The 18,401-nt window shown below is 37.1% G+C and overlaps 1 protein-coding gene across 2 annotated transcripts in view; it reads right to left on the bottom strand.

Moving 5' to 3' along the window:
* Window positions 1-18,401, bottom strand: part of WDR19 (WD repeat domain 19) — a 39,391-nt gene that overhangs the window by 5,654 nt on the left and 15,336 nt on the right. The window contains exons 18-32 of one of the 2 annotated variants that reach the window (XM_017744483.1): window positions 18,033-18,192; window positions 17,334-17,444; window positions 15,496-15,605; window positions 14,363-14,420; window positions 13,994-14,140; window positions 13,799-13,881; window positions 12,497-12,580; window positions 11,275-11,421; window positions 10,727-10,851; window positions 9,007-9,119; window positions 8,064-8,132; window positions 7,624-7,701; window positions 3,391-3,487; window positions 1,172-1,296; window positions 399-480 (exon numbers count right to left, since the gene is read on the bottom strand). In XM_017744483.1, the coding sequence (XP_017599972.1) occupies window positions 399-480; window positions 1,172-1,296; window positions 3,391-3,487; window positions 7,624-7,701; window positions 8,064-8,132; window positions 9,007-9,119; window positions 10,727-10,851; window positions 11,275-11,421; window positions 12,497-12,580; window positions 13,799-13,881; window positions 13,994-14,140; window positions 14,363-14,420; window positions 15,496-15,605; window positions 17,334-17,444; window positions 18,033-18,192 (1,589 nt within the window). Of the gene's footprint in view, window positions 1-398; window positions 481-1,171; window positions 1,297-3,390; window positions 3,488-3,522; window positions 3,733-7,623; window positions 7,702-8,063; window positions 8,133-9,006; window positions 9,120-10,726; window positions 10,852-11,274; window positions 11,422-12,496; window positions 12,581-13,798; window positions 13,882-13,993; window positions 14,141-14,362; window positions 14,421-15,495; window positions 15,606-17,333; window positions 17,445-18,032; window positions 18,193-18,401 lie in introns of those variants that run through there. The other variant, XM_017744485.1, reaches the window with a different exon arrangement.

The following is an 18,401-nucleotide window of genomic DNA, read 5'->3' as shown; positions in this document are numbered from 1 at the left end:
GGAATGTTCTGATTATAACCATGTCTCCCAAATCTGGTCTGCACTCTTTAAAGCCTACTTTTTAGTCTACATTTTCCATGTACCCAAAAATCATTTTCAAAAAAGGTCAATTAAAATTTTGTGATAAAATCCCAGAACCAATCAGTTCATTACACACAATCCTGAGACTGTGTGTGGCTGAGGCTGCTCAGTACTGCAGTAATGTGAGGACAGATTAAACTGCTGGTGAGGATCCCATCCTGAAGGCTGTGTATGGAAGAGCTGTCTGGAGGAGGATGCAGAGCACACTGTGTAGTTACACTCTGTTGTTGCCCACAGGATCACAGGGGGAGAATGAACCTTGTAATGCAGTGCTGATTGATGAGTTGCCCTGTTGCTCCTCTGCTGTCAGCACTTACGTGATGGGAACTTGCTGATGTTGTTGGCTACACGTATAAGCATCCGTGCTCCCTTCATGTGATCACCACGTTTCACGTGAATCTGGAATACAGCAAACATGCCACATTTACTGCAGCCATTGAGAGTAATTCCTGCAGCCTGCTCTTGGCATTCATTCATCCTGCTGGGAGCTGCATGCCAACAACTCCTTCATGAAACTGAGCAGAGCTGGACTAGAGAAGGGACCAGAGACCTCACAGTGGCTCTTCCCCAGAAGGCTGCTTCTGCCCTTCAGCCCACCATTTGCAGCTCTTGCCTCACTGCTGGTAGAGAGGGAGGCCGAACCTGGCTGTAGGAATGGATATCCTGATGGGCTTAACTACTGGAGATGGGTTTACTATCCATGGTTAACTACTAGAGATCACTGGAGCCCCTGCTTAATTTCATTTACAGAAAAGCAGTGATCTACTTATGGATAATAACCTCAAATAAAACAACAACAATAATAAATAGTTGTACTAGTAGCATAGCATTTGTAAGTATGAATGCATAAGAGAAACAGGAAGCCATATGTAATTTTCAATTATTCAGTATTTTAAAAAAGAATATGCTACTCAAAGAGGCAGAAACAACTATGGATTGTCCTCTTGAAGCTTGCTATTAGCATGCACTTGGATTCTGTGATACAATCTACATGACACTGTAATTTATGTACACAGCCCATCCATCCATACGGTTCAATAAACCAGACACTGCGCAACTTACACATAAATTCAATTTCTCAGTTCCTTACCTTCACTAAAATATAGCTGTGTAGAATCATAAGGTTCGTAGCCATCTCAGAAGAAATTTTAATCTTCTGGGTCTTTAACTCTGAATACATACTGAAAAGAACATCATGTGCATTTCGGTAGTTTCCTTAAGAAAAAAACAACAACAGAAAATTTAATTTTTCATAACAATGTGTTTATAGGGAAGCTGAAGTTATGTTGATGCTTGGAGTAAAACCATTGCGTGACAATTTCTTTGGAAAACCACAAGCAGTTGCTTGTCACAGTATCCTAAACAGTATCAGCCAGGAAGTTAAAAAAAAAAAAAAAATTACACTGGGAGAAGTAATCTGAACAGTCTAAACAGTAGCAAAATATATATGATAGCAATTTAATATAATGAACTTTAAAAGTAGAAGATGCTTTTAGAGCTTTTACAGATTTTTTTTGTTGTTGTTCTTCAGTGTCAGATATTCAAAAGCTATTTTTTAAATGTTAATTTAGCATACTTTTACTTGATCATTTGCTTTGGAAACGCCTTGCCTCTGCAACCAAACCAACCCAAAACCTGTCAAGGGATAGTTAAAATTTGAATGTTACTTCACTAGGTTATACTGCTTCAAGGTTACTATCAAGGATTGTCCAGAAACCACAGGATTTCATTGAATTATCAATTTTTATGACATTAAAAGCTGAAATCAAGTAGTGTTTTGCATTTAGTCTATTCCTAGCTGGTTTTTTCTTGCTTTGTTTTTGGGGTTGTTTTGTTGGTTGTTTTGGGATTTTTTGCATTATTAGAGGTTGAGGAAGTCATACTCTTTGCAGCTGGAGGCATTTGAAGGAAATTCCAGTTATTTCAGCAAACATTTTTCCTTTGCCTCCCTATATTTCTCTATCAGCAGATCTTTTTACTCTACAGAGCAATTTGTAAAGTTTTGTTATACACTACAATTTAATCAAACTATGAAATTTGTGTGAAACAGTTAAGTATCACTTCAGAATTAGTTGCTGGAAAACAACATTTTTTTATACTGTGTTACTGACTCTCAGTATAATACAATCAGTCTTAAAATCATGTGATTACATAAAAACAACTTCAAAGAAAACTGCACTTAAAATGGCATACCCAAAGAAAAATACCAACCAGTGTGACTTAAATATTATTATTAAATGGATTTTTAAGAAAAGAACAAACTATACTGGTGCAGACTTCAGAATCAAACTCACTGAAATATGCTGAAGGAAGAGGGGGCTGATGTAAAACTGCCTTTCCAGAAGAAACAGTTACTGCAAGGTTGGTGATTTTAATGAGACAAACAGTGTGCATCCTATTACACTGCTGCAAAATACATCTATACTACTAGGGAATATGAAATACACCATAGGGTACTGCATTTTAGATACAAGTTTTCAGATTCAGAGAAGCTAGTAAATATTTAAATCCTTGAGCCTTTGCATTTCCTGCTTACATAATTAAGCACAAATGCATTATTCACTATGATGGACTGGGAGATTTGCTTGCCAAGGGTTTTAGAGGTTTTTCCACTCCTTAGCCCAATGCTGAGGAGCAGCCGAGGAGCAGCCCATAAATGTTAATTTGCCTGGGTTATTCCCGAGACTGCTATTTTTCCTTTATAGATTTTTCTTTTACATAATTGAAATGAAAAGCAAGCAGTGTTACGGTAGGGTTGTTGCCACGGCTACAGGGGAGAATTAATAATGGAGGTGGCAGCTATTTTGCTTCTAGCCCTCTCTCTTCTTATTTTTTTTCTAACTTCAGCCTACCCATTACAAAGGAAAACAAAGCTTAAAGTAAGCACATGTCTGGTCCTTCAACAGAAATTATCTCCTCTGCCCATCTTCCACTGATAAAAGTCAGGTGCTAAGACTAAAGGATCAGTACCAAGTCAGTTTCTACCATATGTAGAAACTGCAATTCTATGACTGTAACACACAGAAAGGTAAAGTCAAAGGCTGTCTTAATCACTATGTTCACCTGAATGTAATAAAAAATACAGATATTTTCCACAAGTTTCTTTTTTTTCCCCAATATTTAATATACAGGTGTGAGTCCAAAGCTTCTTCCCAAGTCTACTTTCAAATTCAAAACTGACCTTGAATACAATTAAAAGCACTGATACACGTCTTCTCTAAGTATAATCCTACACAAAGAGCAGGACCCTAAGTAGGGTATCTAAGGAGGTAGCATGAGAGATGCCATCACATCAGAGGAAAGACTTACCTGAACACTGCTCCTCCCTGGCAATTATTATGGCAGTTCTGGCAGCATCTCGGTACTGCTTTAGGGCCATGTACAAGCGAAACAGGTACTTGGCATCCTTAATGAAATCATACAAAAGCAATTAATACTGACCAAATACCTACTGCTGTATTCCTTTTCTTGACTTGCTCACCCCACCACCACATTCTCCAAAGAAAGCAGACAAGCTTGCTTCGTGAAGAGCTCTTTGTAGGAACATGCTTCAGCTATGCCACAATCTCCCGCAGGGTTTTGGCTGTTGCTCGGGCACACAATACCCACGCTGAGGGCCCGCAGGGAGTCCTGGCAGGTGCTGGCCAAACCCTGTCCAGGAGGGATGCAGAAAGCCACAGACCACTGTGCACGTGGAGAGTTGTACAGGGGGAAACCAAACAACTCCAGCTGTGTGGGCATTTATGGTGTCAGAAAAGAAACCAGGGACTCCTTTCAGAAATAGGAGTCTTGCCAGAAATGCTTAAATTGCATTATGGATCTAGATGCAAACATTGCTTAGTGTGGATGAGGATCACAAAATCTGGCCACTAATGAATGTATTGTTCTGGGACCAGAAGGCAGACATCCAAGACAGTTAAAAAATTAAAAAGGGGGACAACCACCTAATAAAATGCATAAAATTTATAATTTGCTATACCACGTATTTTTGATAGATTATATAACTCAAGAACGGTAAATGTAGCAAAGAGTTTGCCCAAAACGTGGCAATCCAACAGCAGGCAAATTAGTGAAATAATTTAAAAACAAAACTAAAAAACAAAAAAGAAAAAATAAAAATACAAAATAAAATTGTTACTTGTTGACCTTGCTTATGTTCCTATGAAAAGAAACTATTAAGTGAAAAAAAATAGGGCTAGTGTCATTATTTTATATCACTAGCAGTGATTTCTAAAATGAGATTAATAAAAAGTAAAGCCTGTCCATGATAAACTTAATTGGGATTAAATTGAGCTAAAATATTGTACATAATGGTATGGTTCCAACTTAAATGTACAAATGAAAAAAAAAAGATGACTCTGGCAGCTTTATAGAGAGCTTAGCAAAAAAATCCAAACCAACTAATTCTGCAAAATTAGTAGTAAATCCAAACATTTAAAGTGTGTATTTTATGTTAAAATGGTATAAAAACTTCTATTAAAAGAATTGTATTTGTCAATGTTGTGCTATTCTCTGGAATACTGTGTGGGTTTTGTATGTAAGTCTCAGAGCAAAAGAAAGCAGAAATTCAAGGTAACAGAAATATTAAAGACAAAGATATTTCCTTATAGAGAAGATGACTGCAAAGATTAGCTTGTACTTGAGAAGCAAAGAAAAAATTACCAAAAAAATCACAGAAATAAAAGCAGGAGGGAAAGAATCGCATATGGAAAGAAAAAAGAGAAGACAAAACCTTCTTTTTAACTTGAAATATAAAGAAAAACATTAAGCAACCAAAAGTAATTACTGTTAAACTAATGATGGAGCAGAATTTTAAGTAATACACGATCAAAAGGCTCAACATAGTAAAAATTGTAACTCAGAATAATGAAATAGTTAACTGGATATAAAGTAACTACAACTACTTATATTAACAGGTATTATTTTTCCACTGTAAACTGCCTTAAAAAGAAAAATTGCCATTCCCTGAGTGGGGTAAACCAAAAATTATTAAGAGTAGTGGGTTATGATATAATTCTTCCCAACTTCTGACACCTAATGAACACAGATGGCCATTCCACTGATGTTAGCCCAAAGCTGCACTACGCCATCCAGCCTGCTTCTCCCCTTTCTCCTGCTGCAGCAGGAAAGGATCCTGTCCCAGCATGGACCAGTAGTCTTAGATGGTATTTGCCATGTTCCTAATTATATTTTACTTAAATAATATATTTAAATTACTTTTTAAAAAAAAAGTGAAACTCATTCAAGAAAAATTAGTCCCATGTTTTACTTTCATATTCTTACCTTTAAAGTCAGTAAGTTTAAAAGCAAAAAATGCAGAAAAGAATTTTCTAATACAATACATTTCCTAAGGTCTTTGGAAAATTTATTATTGCAATCTAGCTGATTTAATATTAGATAATCCTAATTTAAGTTTTCTTTTTAAAATGTATGTACTCAGAAAATATGCACACAGAAAACAGCAGAACCTTGCTAGTTAATGCTCCCTGAAAGAGTGAACATGACAAATTAAGAATCTTTACATGTTGAAGTTAACAAACACAACAGCTGACAAAATCACACATTTAAGAAATCATTTATAATTAGTCAGACAATAGTGTAGCAAAATTCTGGTGATAATAATTTTGATAATATGGTACTTCATTAAAATGCCACATAATTGTTGGCTGTGAAAGATTTAAAGCAATCAGCCTGCTGTCAGTGATAACCTGGTTTGAAGATCAATGCTTGAAATGATTAGCAAGTTTCTGCTGCATGGCTACTTTTCAATTCACTCTTACTTTCAGCTTTACAAAAATGCCACGACATAGAAGCTTCTATTTTCTAAAAACAATAATATCTTGCTTGATAAGTTCAAGAACAGTCTCCATAGCATAATGAAGATAAGGATTGTTTTTAAAGTAGTTTTTAAAGCAAATATGTATGATTTGATAAAGTAAAATTTTGTTACTCACTGAGAGAGACTATGGTAGATTGGATTAAAGCATTCAGAAGAACAAGAGAGAGCTTTTAAATAAGGAAAACAAAGCTCTACACTGAAGTTCAAAACAATGTTAAATATAGCAATAATAGCATTCAAAAATTCTTAAGTCTTTTCCAAAATCTTTAGAACCTCTTCCCTATGGATATCATACTCACTGGCTCACTCACCTAGCTCACTTCCTTCACCCAGTCCCATGCATTTCTTTGAACAAGGCAGATAGGCTGCTGTTCTGAGAAAAGAGACTGGATGCTACAGTGTCTGTCCACCCAACTTCCAGCGTAAGTACAAAATTAGTCTTGCTTACACTGATACTGGATAGATTTTTCATCCAGTGCCTCCAACAGCTTAATTACCTTTGGGTTCTTACAGCTGAATTCTGTTTGTTTTGCCATGTTTTGCTTCTCTCATAATTTTATTGAAGTTCACATTTCATATTAGAGGTAAAGTCAGAGGTAAGTAATAAAGAGATAGAGGTTTGGTTTGTTTTGGTTGGTTTTTTTTTTTTTTTTTACATTTTACAAAAGCAAAGTTTTCCTGGCCATCAACTGCCTGGTGTCTCTAGAAGTCTAAAATATCAAACCCTTAATCCATACAGAGAGGAAAGAGACAGAGTTTCCAATTTCCTAACAGAACTGCAAACCACAGCTGTAATATTAGGGGTGAAATCAACTTATTGCACCAAGCCCCTGTATCTCCATAATTACCAAACCTTGTTCCCCTCAGCAAGGCGTAATTTATTCTTCCATGGTATATCATATTGCACCTGACTGTATTTACCATGACTTTGTATGAGACTCTAAATTCCTTAACTAAGCAATTGACTGCAGACTGCAACACCCTCACCTGAGGTCTGGCTTTCACCACTTAGCTCACATTCCAGGTGTGCTGTTAACGGGCAGTAAAACTTCAAGTGGTTCAGCCACATAGTTCCATGAACTCAAGCCCAATTATGACTGAATGTACTACAAGCTATTGTCATCAAAGCCACTCAGAAATGAAAAAGGATGCTAATTTTGAAAATCTGTCCACAACCTTTTATGCCTTACACTGACGCTGAATGCAGGAACTAACGTAACCTGGTAAACTGCGGGGTTTTGACCTGCATCTCCTACTTTGTACCTTACTTTCTTCCACTGTGAAAGTCAGACCAACTCTGCTACTGCAGGAAGAGACCACTGCTGTAGCTCATCTCAAGACATATACATGCTGACTGTCCATCTGGGAAAGGCAACAGCCAGCTGGCAAACTGGCATCAACCAACAGCTAAGTTTTGTCTCTTACCCTCAGTACAAGCATTAATTTCGACCTCCTCTGTCCAACTACCTGCTTTCATAAAGATGAAGAAAAATTACTCAATCCAAGAGTAATTGGTGCTTCCTTTCTTATATTTCTGAACCTGGAGTTACTGGGTGAATGACCCATGGAATGGTCATACAAGTCTTGCTCCTTAACAAAAGCTAAAGCACAGTCTGTGCCTACTAAAAATTTTAGGACAAAGTAAGCTCAAAATATCTTGTAGCACAGAATGTGACAGAATAGCAGTGATAAAAATACAATACCTGGGGCATGCCATCCCCCTCTCCCATTAGATAGTCAATCAGCTGATTTGTTAGGGCTTCATCTTTTGCCCGTCCCACCTATCAAAAAAAGACACAAGAAACTACGATATGAAAGAAGAAGGGAAAAATAACTTTCTCATTAGAAGCCTTTCCATAAAGCACTGAAACTAGACAGATTTAGAACATGATTTTTTTAGTTCTGCTTGTTCAAACCAGATGATTCTTTGGTTCATCAGCTTTGACATGCAGTAGTTCATATTTATTCTCTAATGTGTTAAACTGGGATTTTAGATATGTTTAGATATCATCTTTACTGATACAGTTTTCCTTCTATTTGCAGTATGTCCAAACACACTCAGTGACGCTAGGAAAATGTCACAATACTGAAGGTAAACTTCTTAAAAAGATGAAGAATTTTTTGTTTTATCGAAGTTGCTTACTGTTTCAATTGCCATTTCCATAGCCAAGTTATCTTCTGTGCTTGGACTTTTCATGAAGTGCCTTAATGCCTAAAATGATACAGAAGGAAAGTTAAAATTGAGACACATGAAACTCACTTTTTTATAATTTTTATCAAGTTCTCTCTCTCTGCATTTTGATAGACAGGTGGCACACTGAATGCTTATCTCAACTATAGAGGTAGCAGCTGCTCCTACAGATACTCATGCAAGAAACAATTGAGTCTTTGCCAAATTCTGATGTACACCTTCACTAACTGTGAAAGATGTTAACAGCAGTATGGTGAGAACAAATTAATGATTAATGTAATTAATGTCACAATGTGATTAATGTCATGTTTTTAATGTCACGGAGCCCCCCATGCCACAGTTGAAGGAGTTTTCACCTACAATGGCTGTAATGTGCAAAAATCAGTCATGTAGTATGTGTTCAGTATGCAAAAGTCAAACATTTAATAAGCATCAGTTCACAGACTTGTAACTGATCAAAAGTGTGTCAATCAACATACTTCAATTAACATATTTTCTTTTTTTAAAAAAAGCTTTCAGTTAGGGCACGCTACAGCAATTAATGAATTAGTTACTCTGCAACCAAGTCTCCACTGGTCAAGCCAATGAAATGTAAATAAATTGCTGCTGTGGATCATGACATTTAGAGATTCATTGACAATAATATATCCGTGATTCACCTCAAGCTTCTGCTGCTATGAAAAACCTATGTGCATGGCAATGTACAATTCACAGAACACATTCTAGATAACTGTAAATATAAATAGTTTGCTTGCATTTTTTACTCTTTTAAAAAAAATTCAGTATGTCATCAGTTAAGGCACTTAAAATCAAACATGGACTTCCCTGAAGTACTGTATTTTGAACAGTTTCTATAAACGTTTAACTTTTACTGGCTTATCCTTTCAGTACTGACCCGTCCATATTGACCACACAGCAAGAAAAATTTCCCCGCCTGAAAATGTTTCTTTTCTGCTTCAAAATATAGTGCAATGCTCTGATAATCTTCATTGGTAGTACTTTGAGAACCTGCAACAGAAGATAGCAGGGTATTCTTATTAAGGAAGATAAAGACTCTACTGAAGGAACATACTCCTATTTTTTTTTTTACTGACATTCAAAGGAAATCAAAGCCAGACAGACTCAAATTATGTCTTACACATTTTGTCCCGTTTTAATCAGACTAAATGTCAAATATTAGGAGCTAATAATACAGTGAAATAATTGTTTCCACAGGTTTTACACCACAATGGGATTTCTGTTTCTCACAGAATTATAGAATGATTTGGGTTTGAAGGGATCTTAAAGATCATTTAGTTCCAAGCCCCTGCTATGAGCAGGGACATCTTTCACTAGGCTAGCTTGCTCAGAGTTCCATCCAACCTGGCCTTGGAACACACCCAGGGATGGGACAACTTCTCTGGGCAACCTTTTCCAGTGCCTCACCACCCTCAAAGTAAAGAAATTTTTCCTAATATCTAATCTAAATCTACTCTCCTAATTTAGTTTAAAACCATTCCCCCCCATCCTGTCACTACATTCTGCTCTAAAAAATCATAGTGAAATGTCATTACATGATCTAATAATGAATTTTTCCATTATGTCTTGGCAACAATAAAGCAGGGCAAGTGATTATGAGATTATCACCTGAATTGCATTCACAGTTTAAGAATATGGAAGCATACTTGTATTGTACGAAGCAAGGCTATCAGGGCTAATGCAACCATGTGGTAGCAGAGAATAGTACTTAAATCTTCTAAACAAGACTCCATTTTGCTGTACACATGTAAAACAAAGACAGCCACAACTCCAGTTGGTTTTAAACCCTTTTTCCACCCACTTAAGTTTGAGACATCCTATTTTGGATAAAAGCATAAGGAACAGTAGAACAATTGTGGCCACCTCGACAAGCATCTGCAACCATACATCTCCAAGCTAACTGTTGCCAAGTTTTTATAACCTTCATAACAAGAAATCATTTTCTAAAGGAAGAGATTAATTGAAAATATGAGAATTTGGGAGATAAATATGTGGAGCTGATAAGGCACTCTTCAAAGGTGCCTCACACAGAAGAAAACTATAAAATTGAGTGCAAATTGACAAGCTGGACTCTGATTGGCTTGATAGCCCAAGATAAAAGTCAGCTTTTCAGTAAGGTCTCCTTTCCATCTCTCACTGAGATAAGAGGAGGCCACAAAGGGTCTTAAAGAGAAAAAAAAGGAAAAAAGTGACATGGAAGAAAAGAGTTGGAACCACGAGAAAAGGAAAAGGGAACAAAAATCAAGAACCATACCAGTGAAATGCTCCATTTTGTATCAAGGTCAAAGAAAGGGATTCCTCAATGGGCACAAGAAAATAGTCTAGACAAATGTTTTATCTCTATGGATAAGCAAAAAAAAGCTGTAGGACAGGCAAGATTTGAAAACAACCCAGACTGAAGACCAAGGGAGATATCTAAGCTGAAAGCAGAGTCTGGCTTGTAGGCCTGAAGTACACACATTGGCAAATCTGGCCGCAATGACTGGAAATGGGAAACAAAACTTCACACCCATTGTGTTATGATTTCAAATTGGTTGAAATCAACTAAAAGAACAGCAAAACATAATGCAAGCAAACTTTGAACCTGGAATACTCACTGATGATATCAGCATAAATCTCCATCTTGTTGTGTTGCTGAGCTAATGTGAAAGCTTCATTATTACACTTGGACATAACCAGGAACTGGATGGCAGAACCATAGTCACCAAGCTGCAGAAAGAATCTAATCAGAATGAAAAATTAATGCCTTAGTACTTAATGAAGCTTAATGAATACACCAAATGTTTCAGGAATATAATACACAACATACATACAAATACAAAACACTTCTAATCCATTTTCTATCTCGAATTGCTTTAACTAGGTTCCTAAAATTAACTTAGTAAAAATAATCCAGCATGGCAATTTTTTATTATTGTCTAAACTTATTACTTCATGTTAATATAATTTTAATCAGAAAGTAAACAACAACAACAAAAAATCAGTACCTGTTTAGTTGTCCAAATCTTAGAGATGATGAATGAACTGAACTGAATTATACAGTCAGTGGCCAAGTACCAATAACCAGAGTCTAATATGTTAGCAAGCCTCATAAACTCCCAATAGATAAAAGACTTCTTTTTAATGAGCATAACATGATTGTTACCTGGCCACCATCTTTGCTCCTTCAAGAGACTGTGTTTCTCTTACAATATTAACAGCCTTTTCAGGATTATTTAGGTGATCCAAATACAGTCGAATTACACTATCCCATTGTTTGGCATGTTCATAAGCTATCACAGCTTCCGTGTACCTGCAAAATAATGGTTCCACATCAGTTTTTCTAACTTTGTAAATAACTCCTTATAATATGGTGTGAAGGAAACATAAAGTATTTTATTTCTGTGACATTACTCTGTGACACCTTCCATTCAGTTTGCATGTAATTGCATTGCTCTGCATTTACTATGGGTTTTTTGGTATCTATTTCATTTTCTCTTAGGAGAATGAAAAGCAGAGGCAACAGAAAAATGTCTTACCACAATAGTATTTTTGACCTACTCTGCCAGCATCCCTTTTGCTATATATTAAAAACAGTTCATCTGTTCCATATGAAATCACTTGGGAGGGAGAGAACAAAAAAACCCAAACAAGATACCTAGGTGTATAATTTTTAAAATAAGACCTTATTTTGGTTCTGTAGACAAGATAAGAAATTTCTCATTCTCTCACTATGCAATTGACACAAACAGTATTTTCTAGTCTCATCAATGCAAACATTAAACTCTGGTGCTGTTTCATATTTTAAAGTATCATTATTCTGAAGCATGTTTACTTACAGGTAAAGACTAGAAGGAACTACATTCTGTGATGAAATATTACCTATCTGGGGCTTTAACTTCAGCTAATAACTTCATATTATTCAACATTATGCAAGTGCAGCCATTAAGATGTACCAGTAATTTGATTCTAGAATGAAAAGATCTCTTTCATGATTATTCTCCCTTTGAATGACCTTTAAAATCACAGCTACAGAGTTGTTAGACACAAACTGAACTTGAATACTCTGCTAATTGGAATATTGCATCATGTTCAGTACTTTAAAACCTTTGATGACTTTTCTTAAAAAGATATTCATGTTTAGACAGGAAAACAATTAATTAGAAACACATCTTTGATACCAGCAGAATGTCCTTAGATTATGTTTCAAATCTTTAATACACTAAGTGTACACTTAAGTTTACATATTTTAGAAACTGTTTTCACAAGGCTATTTTATGCAAAAGTTTCAGTATGTGTTTTAATTTATTTTACAAAAATGCTAATGTGTAACAATAACAACAACAGCAATAACATGTTTTATATTAAAAAAGAGCATTCGAAAGTACCTGCCATCTGCTTCCTTGGCCTTTGCATATTGTAGGTGAATTTTTGGAGATGAAACATGAGGAAGAAGTTCACCAACCTTTGCCCTAGAAAGACATTAGCTATTTAATAAATATATCTGGTTTCAAATTTTCTCCAGTAAAACTGTCATATTTATATCAACACTGAAAAGGAATCTGAGAGAAGAAACTGAACATAACGGATAAGCTTTGAAGTAATTTTAGTATTTTCAAAAAGTTGCACTTTATAAGAACTGGAAATTACAGCCTGCTTTATGAGCATACAGGGTTGAAGACAGTCTCTTCTCTTTTTTTAAGTCTGAGATGTAGAAGTGTAAGAAGTGGCAGACTAAGGATTTTTATCTCAGGTGTTCTTTCATTAACCCATAGAAGAAGCACAGTATTAAAACTGTAACCTGAAAGATCTATAAAGGCCAGCAAACTAAGCAGTGGGCCTTTCAGGACAAAGGATATGAGAGACTCCAGAGAGGCTGACCTTAAATCTCACCTCTCTGACTAAAAGATGGGCACTCTTCAAACTGAACCTCCCCCTGCTAGAGTAAACAAAGCTCCTACCTCCCTCTTCCCAAATCAAGGTTATCATTAAATGCAAGCTACTCTCCTTAACCAAGTGTTCTCCTGGCTCATTTTGATGCCACTGACAATTCTTTGATGGAATAAAATTTTCATTTTTCAAATAAATGGACATAATATTCCAACCTAATCTTTCACTCATATGAAAGAGGAGAGGTCTTACTGAACTCTCCAATCAGTTCTTAATGTGAGGAATCCTTAAAACATAATTAGGCCAGAACTGAGCCCTTAAATCTCCCAGAAAATTTGACTTTTCCAATGGCTACTTCACAATACTCAAATTAACTTATAAAAAAAAAATTATGATACTGGCTACTCTTGAATCATTTCCAACTGTCCAAATACTCAGCCTCAGCTATGCATGTTATAAAACTAAGAAATATAATTAATTAAACAGTAACTACACAAATATGGTTACTAAATTCAGTGTGGATGTGTGCATGTGCATACACCCACAAAGGACTTACTTGAAACTGCAGGAAACTTGAAACATAACACACAAAAAAGGAAAAATAATTATCTCACATTGACAGTCAGACTATGTTAAAACAACATAAATTTCTGAGAGAACCTTTAAGCTTGGATTTGAAACAATACAATCAATGAACCATAGTTAATGAGGCATTTGTGCTATTCAGAGAATCAATCTTTTCCAAAGAGAACCCCAGCAAATCCTCTGAAATATAACATTTCCCTGAAACCTGTACTTACCAGTTTTTACACCGGATGTATACTGATGCTGCCTTGTCATAATATTGTCCCTTTTCATACAGCTGAGCAGCTTCTGAAAATTGCTACAATATTGGAAATCATTAAAATATAATTTCTCAATTAAGATCATGAATAAATAAATAACCTAATGAAGTCACATATTCAGCCTTAACTTTTATTAACTCTTTTGAGTACCTTCATATTCTCCAGAATAGCTCCACAGTCTCTTTTTAATACCCTGCTGGGATGTTTAATGGCCTGGTTTACCCCTCGACGGATATCTCCCATTCGAATGGACATTTGAGCCACTCCAGCAAGGCAAACTTCATCGTGTTCCTGGTACTAGCAATCAAATGAAAAGCAGTAACTATAGATTACACATTAGAAAACCAAGGTCACAAAAGCGACAGTAATCAAGCATTGAAACAAACTAACAAAACATTACAGATTTAACAGCATTTAATTTAGAGCTGAATTAAAAACTGGAATTTGAATGAGTCTGAAACATGATAACTTAATGTATATCGTGACAGTACAATGCTATCATTACTAAAAAGGAATTACCTTATTGTTTCCAATGATTCCCTTCTCATAATGTGCCAGAGCATTAACATAATCACCCCTGAAAGAAAACTGGAAGTTATACAGACAAATATTTTTAATAGGAAGAGATGGCTGCCTTCCTACCACACAGATTATGCATGTATCTGTCTTGATTTAGACATAACAACTGCATAGAAGGTTGTGAGGTATGCAAGAGGTGGACAGTTGCACAGAATGCCATGGCACTTCCTATGGACTTTATCAAATCTGAGTCAAAGAGGCACTTCCAACTCTCAATTCTGTTGTACAGAGACCAATAAACCTCCCTTGAAAGGCAAAGAATCTATCTGCAAAATACATCTCGGTATTCTCAGCTCGACTCCACATTTTTCTGGAAGATAAATGAAGCTAATCTTTGAAATTACTTATAATTTTTGCAACACAAAATCAAAGGCAATTTTTTTTCCTGAAGTATATTCAGAACTCAAGTTCCAGATGGTTGCATTGATTCAACTGCGTCCATTCCTTCCTTTCTGTGACCAGCAAGTGTCCTCTCTCAATGCCAGGTGTACTGCCAGGGGGAGGGAGTCGTCTACAAACTATTAGTAGGTAAGTTTTTCCTCCTGACTTAGGCACTAAACAGACCAGGTTTTATCTGTTTATCTAAAATAGACTTTAAAATCATGTCAGATGGTTAATACCTTCTGTCTTTCAGGGATTGGCAGCCTTGAAATTTGACACACCTCTACCTAAATGATTTAAGAAAATGAAGGCTAACAGATATTTAAAGAAATACAGGCAAAAGGCATGGCTTTCATCCAGCATAATAAGTGCTAAATGATTTGGACTTTCTCTATTTTCCAAGCACTGCCTGCAATGAAGTTTTTTTAGTAGATGATATTATATGTTGGGACCTACCAGTTGCAAAGAACCTACATGTACTGAAATTAGTGAAAAGGAACTACGATTTGCTAACATGTCTCTAGCATGAAGGATTCCTTGCAAAACTCCTCTTCCTCATACTACAGCTGCAAGACCTCACTGAATCCTCTCTCAGCAACGCAGTCATCTGAAGTACCTCAATCCTGTGCTCTTCTATTGAGCATGAGTATTGGTTTAATATTCTTATACTACAACCTTACAGGAGAACTTACATGAATTCGAGCTGGACTGCATATTCCTTTGATATGAAAGGGATTTGGTCCGGGGCCAGACGCTTAGCCAGCTGAAGTGCTCTGTCCCAGTGCTGCAAGTCTTTTCGCATCTATTAACAAAGAACAGTAACATTTTCTGATGCAAGTATCAAATTTGGAATTCTATCCTGAACTTGAAATTATTCTAAACAAAAATATTGGGTTAATATTCTAGAAAGATTCAGACAATTTGAGAGACATTCACCCTGAAAGAAGGTCTGTTAGGATGACCCTGGAAATGACAGGCCTGTCAGTCTAATTTCAGTGCCTGGTAAAATTATGGAGAAGATTATTCTGAGAGTTACTGAAAAACACTTGAAGGACAATGCAATCATTGGTCACAGCCAGCACAACTTCATGAGAGCAATGTCCTGCCTGACAAACCTAATTTCCTTTTATTATAAGGTAACCCACCCAGCTGATCAAGGGAAGCCAGCTGATGTAATCCCTTTGGATTTCAGTAAAGCTTTCCATACTGTCTCTTAAAGTATCCTTCTGGACAAAATGTTTACCACACAGCTGGATAAACACATCACGGGATGGGTCAGCAACTGGCGCACAGGTCAGGCACAAAGGGTTATAGTGAATGGGGTGATATCATACTGGAGACCTGTCACAAGTAGGGTTCCACAGGGCTCCATTCTCAGCCCTTCAACATCTCTTCAACATCTTCACTAATGACTAGGTCACAGGACCCGAAGGTGTAAGTTTACTGATGATACTAAATTGGAAGGAGCTCTTGACTCCCTCAAAGGCAGGGAGGCCCTGCAGAGAGACCTCAACAGATTAGAGGGCTGGGCACTCACCAACTGTATGAAGTTTAACAAAGGGAAGTGCTGGACTCTGCACCTGGGACAGAGCAATCCTGGATGTACAGACAGACTGGGGAATGAGACACCGGAAAGCAGTGCCACAGAAAGGGATCTGGGGGTCCTGGTCAACAAAAGCTGAATTTGAGTCAGCGCGGGCCCCTGCCAGCCAGGAGGACCAACCGTGTCCTGGGGTGCCTCAGGCACAGCATTGCCAGCCAGGCAAGGGAGGGGACTGTCCCGCTCTGCTCTGCGCTGGTACAGCCTTGCCTTGGATATCGTGTGCGGTTTTGGGCACCACAGCATAAGAAGGATCGGGGAGGGGACTGTCCCGCTCTGCTCTGCGCTGGTACAGCCTTGCCTTGGATATTGTGTGCAGTTTTGGGCACCACAGCATAAGAAGGATCTAAAGTTATTAGAGAGTGTCCAAAGGAGGGCAACAAAGATGGTGAAGGGCCTTGAGGGGAAGCTGTATGAGGAGTGGCTGAGGGCACTTGGGTCTGTTCAGCCTGAAGAAGAGGACACTGAGGGGAGACCTCGTTGCAGTTACAACCTCCTTGTGGGAAGAGGAGGGGCAGACACTGATCTCTTCCCTGTGGTGCCCAAGCACAGGACCTGAGAGAATGGCTTGAAGTGGTGTCAGGGCAGTTTTATGTTGGATATAATTTAGGAAAAGGTTCTTCACCCGGAAGCATGGTTGGGCAATACAACAGCCTCTCAGGGAAGTGGTCACAGCACCAGGCCTGACAGAGCTCCAGAAGCATTTGGATAGCGCTCTCAGGCACACGGTGTGACTCTAGGGGTTGTCCTGTGCAGGGCCAGGAGTTGGGCTTAATGATCCTTGTGGTTCTCTTCCAATTCAGGATAGTCTGTGATTCTAGTCACACAATGGCAAGATCAGAATCATAAAAGGGCAAAATTACCAGAAGGTAAAATATTCCAACATTAATCTGGAAACGAAAACAGCAGAAAATATACACAAATTAATACCTCAAGAGCAGCAATAGGACAGGAGGATGCCAGATACAAATCCTGAGCCAGATTAAAATCACTAGTAAACATTGCAAGATGTCCTGCTAGAAGGTTGTGGTCTTCTATTCCCTGTAGAAAGACATCATAGGTGTAGAAGTAGTCCAAAAGAAAATAAATACTGTATAAATAACATAATCTAGTAAGCCAAATAAAAATAGTAAACCAAAATATCCTTACATTTTTCAACGATGTGTATTGGATTCTACAAACCAGAAAAAGTCCTTACAGGCCACTAATGCTGTCTAAAATCAGCAATTTGCAGAAGCATAATTTTAAGGTACTATTTAACTTTAGATGTATAAATGCAATCAAGTTTTGTTTTGGATTTTAATATCAGTCTTCAACATTTTCTCAAAAATAAAAAAAAGGAAATAAGACCCTCCCAACACCTGAGACATGAATATATTCTGCTGTTTTCAAACACATGCAGAAAGACATACTGTGCAGTCCAGTAGAGACTGCAACCACTTCAAGAAAAAAACAGTCAAGAAGTCTGTAGTTTGGACACTTTATCCTCTATATCCCTTGAAAGCAACTCAACTTCTGCTTGAACAAAAACAACCCCTTACCCTGCCCACCCCCTCCCAAAATAAAAATTTAGCATTCTTAAAGAAAAATTAAATTATCATATTTCCTGTGTAAGACTTTACATTTTACCTTTATCTGCTCTAGTGACATCACCATCCCAGCATTACCAGATGTTCGAAAAACACGTATTGCAAAATCCACCTCCATATGATGTAAGCAAGCTTTGGCCAGCTCATTCCAACAAGACTGGTCATTCAGAAGGCTGCAGACCTCCCATGCTTCAGAAAACCTACAGAAGGTAAAACACACTTACAACTATTTTAATTTTAGATATTACTTATACCCAAAACTCCCCCTCAATTTTTTTTCCTCTCTGTTAGAGAAAACATAAAAAACATTTACTTCTAAGCCACGGAGGGAGTGATGTATCAGGAAGAAAGTAAAAATACAAATGAGTACCTTACATTTCTATTTCTTCTATTTCTACCACACTTTTTC

This window comes from Corvus brachyrhynchos, unplaced genomic scaffold (genome assembly GCF_000691975.1).
Source record: "Corvus brachyrhynchos isolate BGI_N302 unplaced genomic scaffold, ASM69197v1 scaffold17, whole genome shotgun sequence".
Taxonomy (NCBI): Eukaryota; Metazoa; Chordata; class Aves; order Passeriformes; family Corvidae; genus Corvus; species Corvus brachyrhynchos.
The sequence above is the reverse complement of the archived record's forward strand: the minus strand, read 5'-3'. Positions and strand labels throughout refer to the sequence as shown.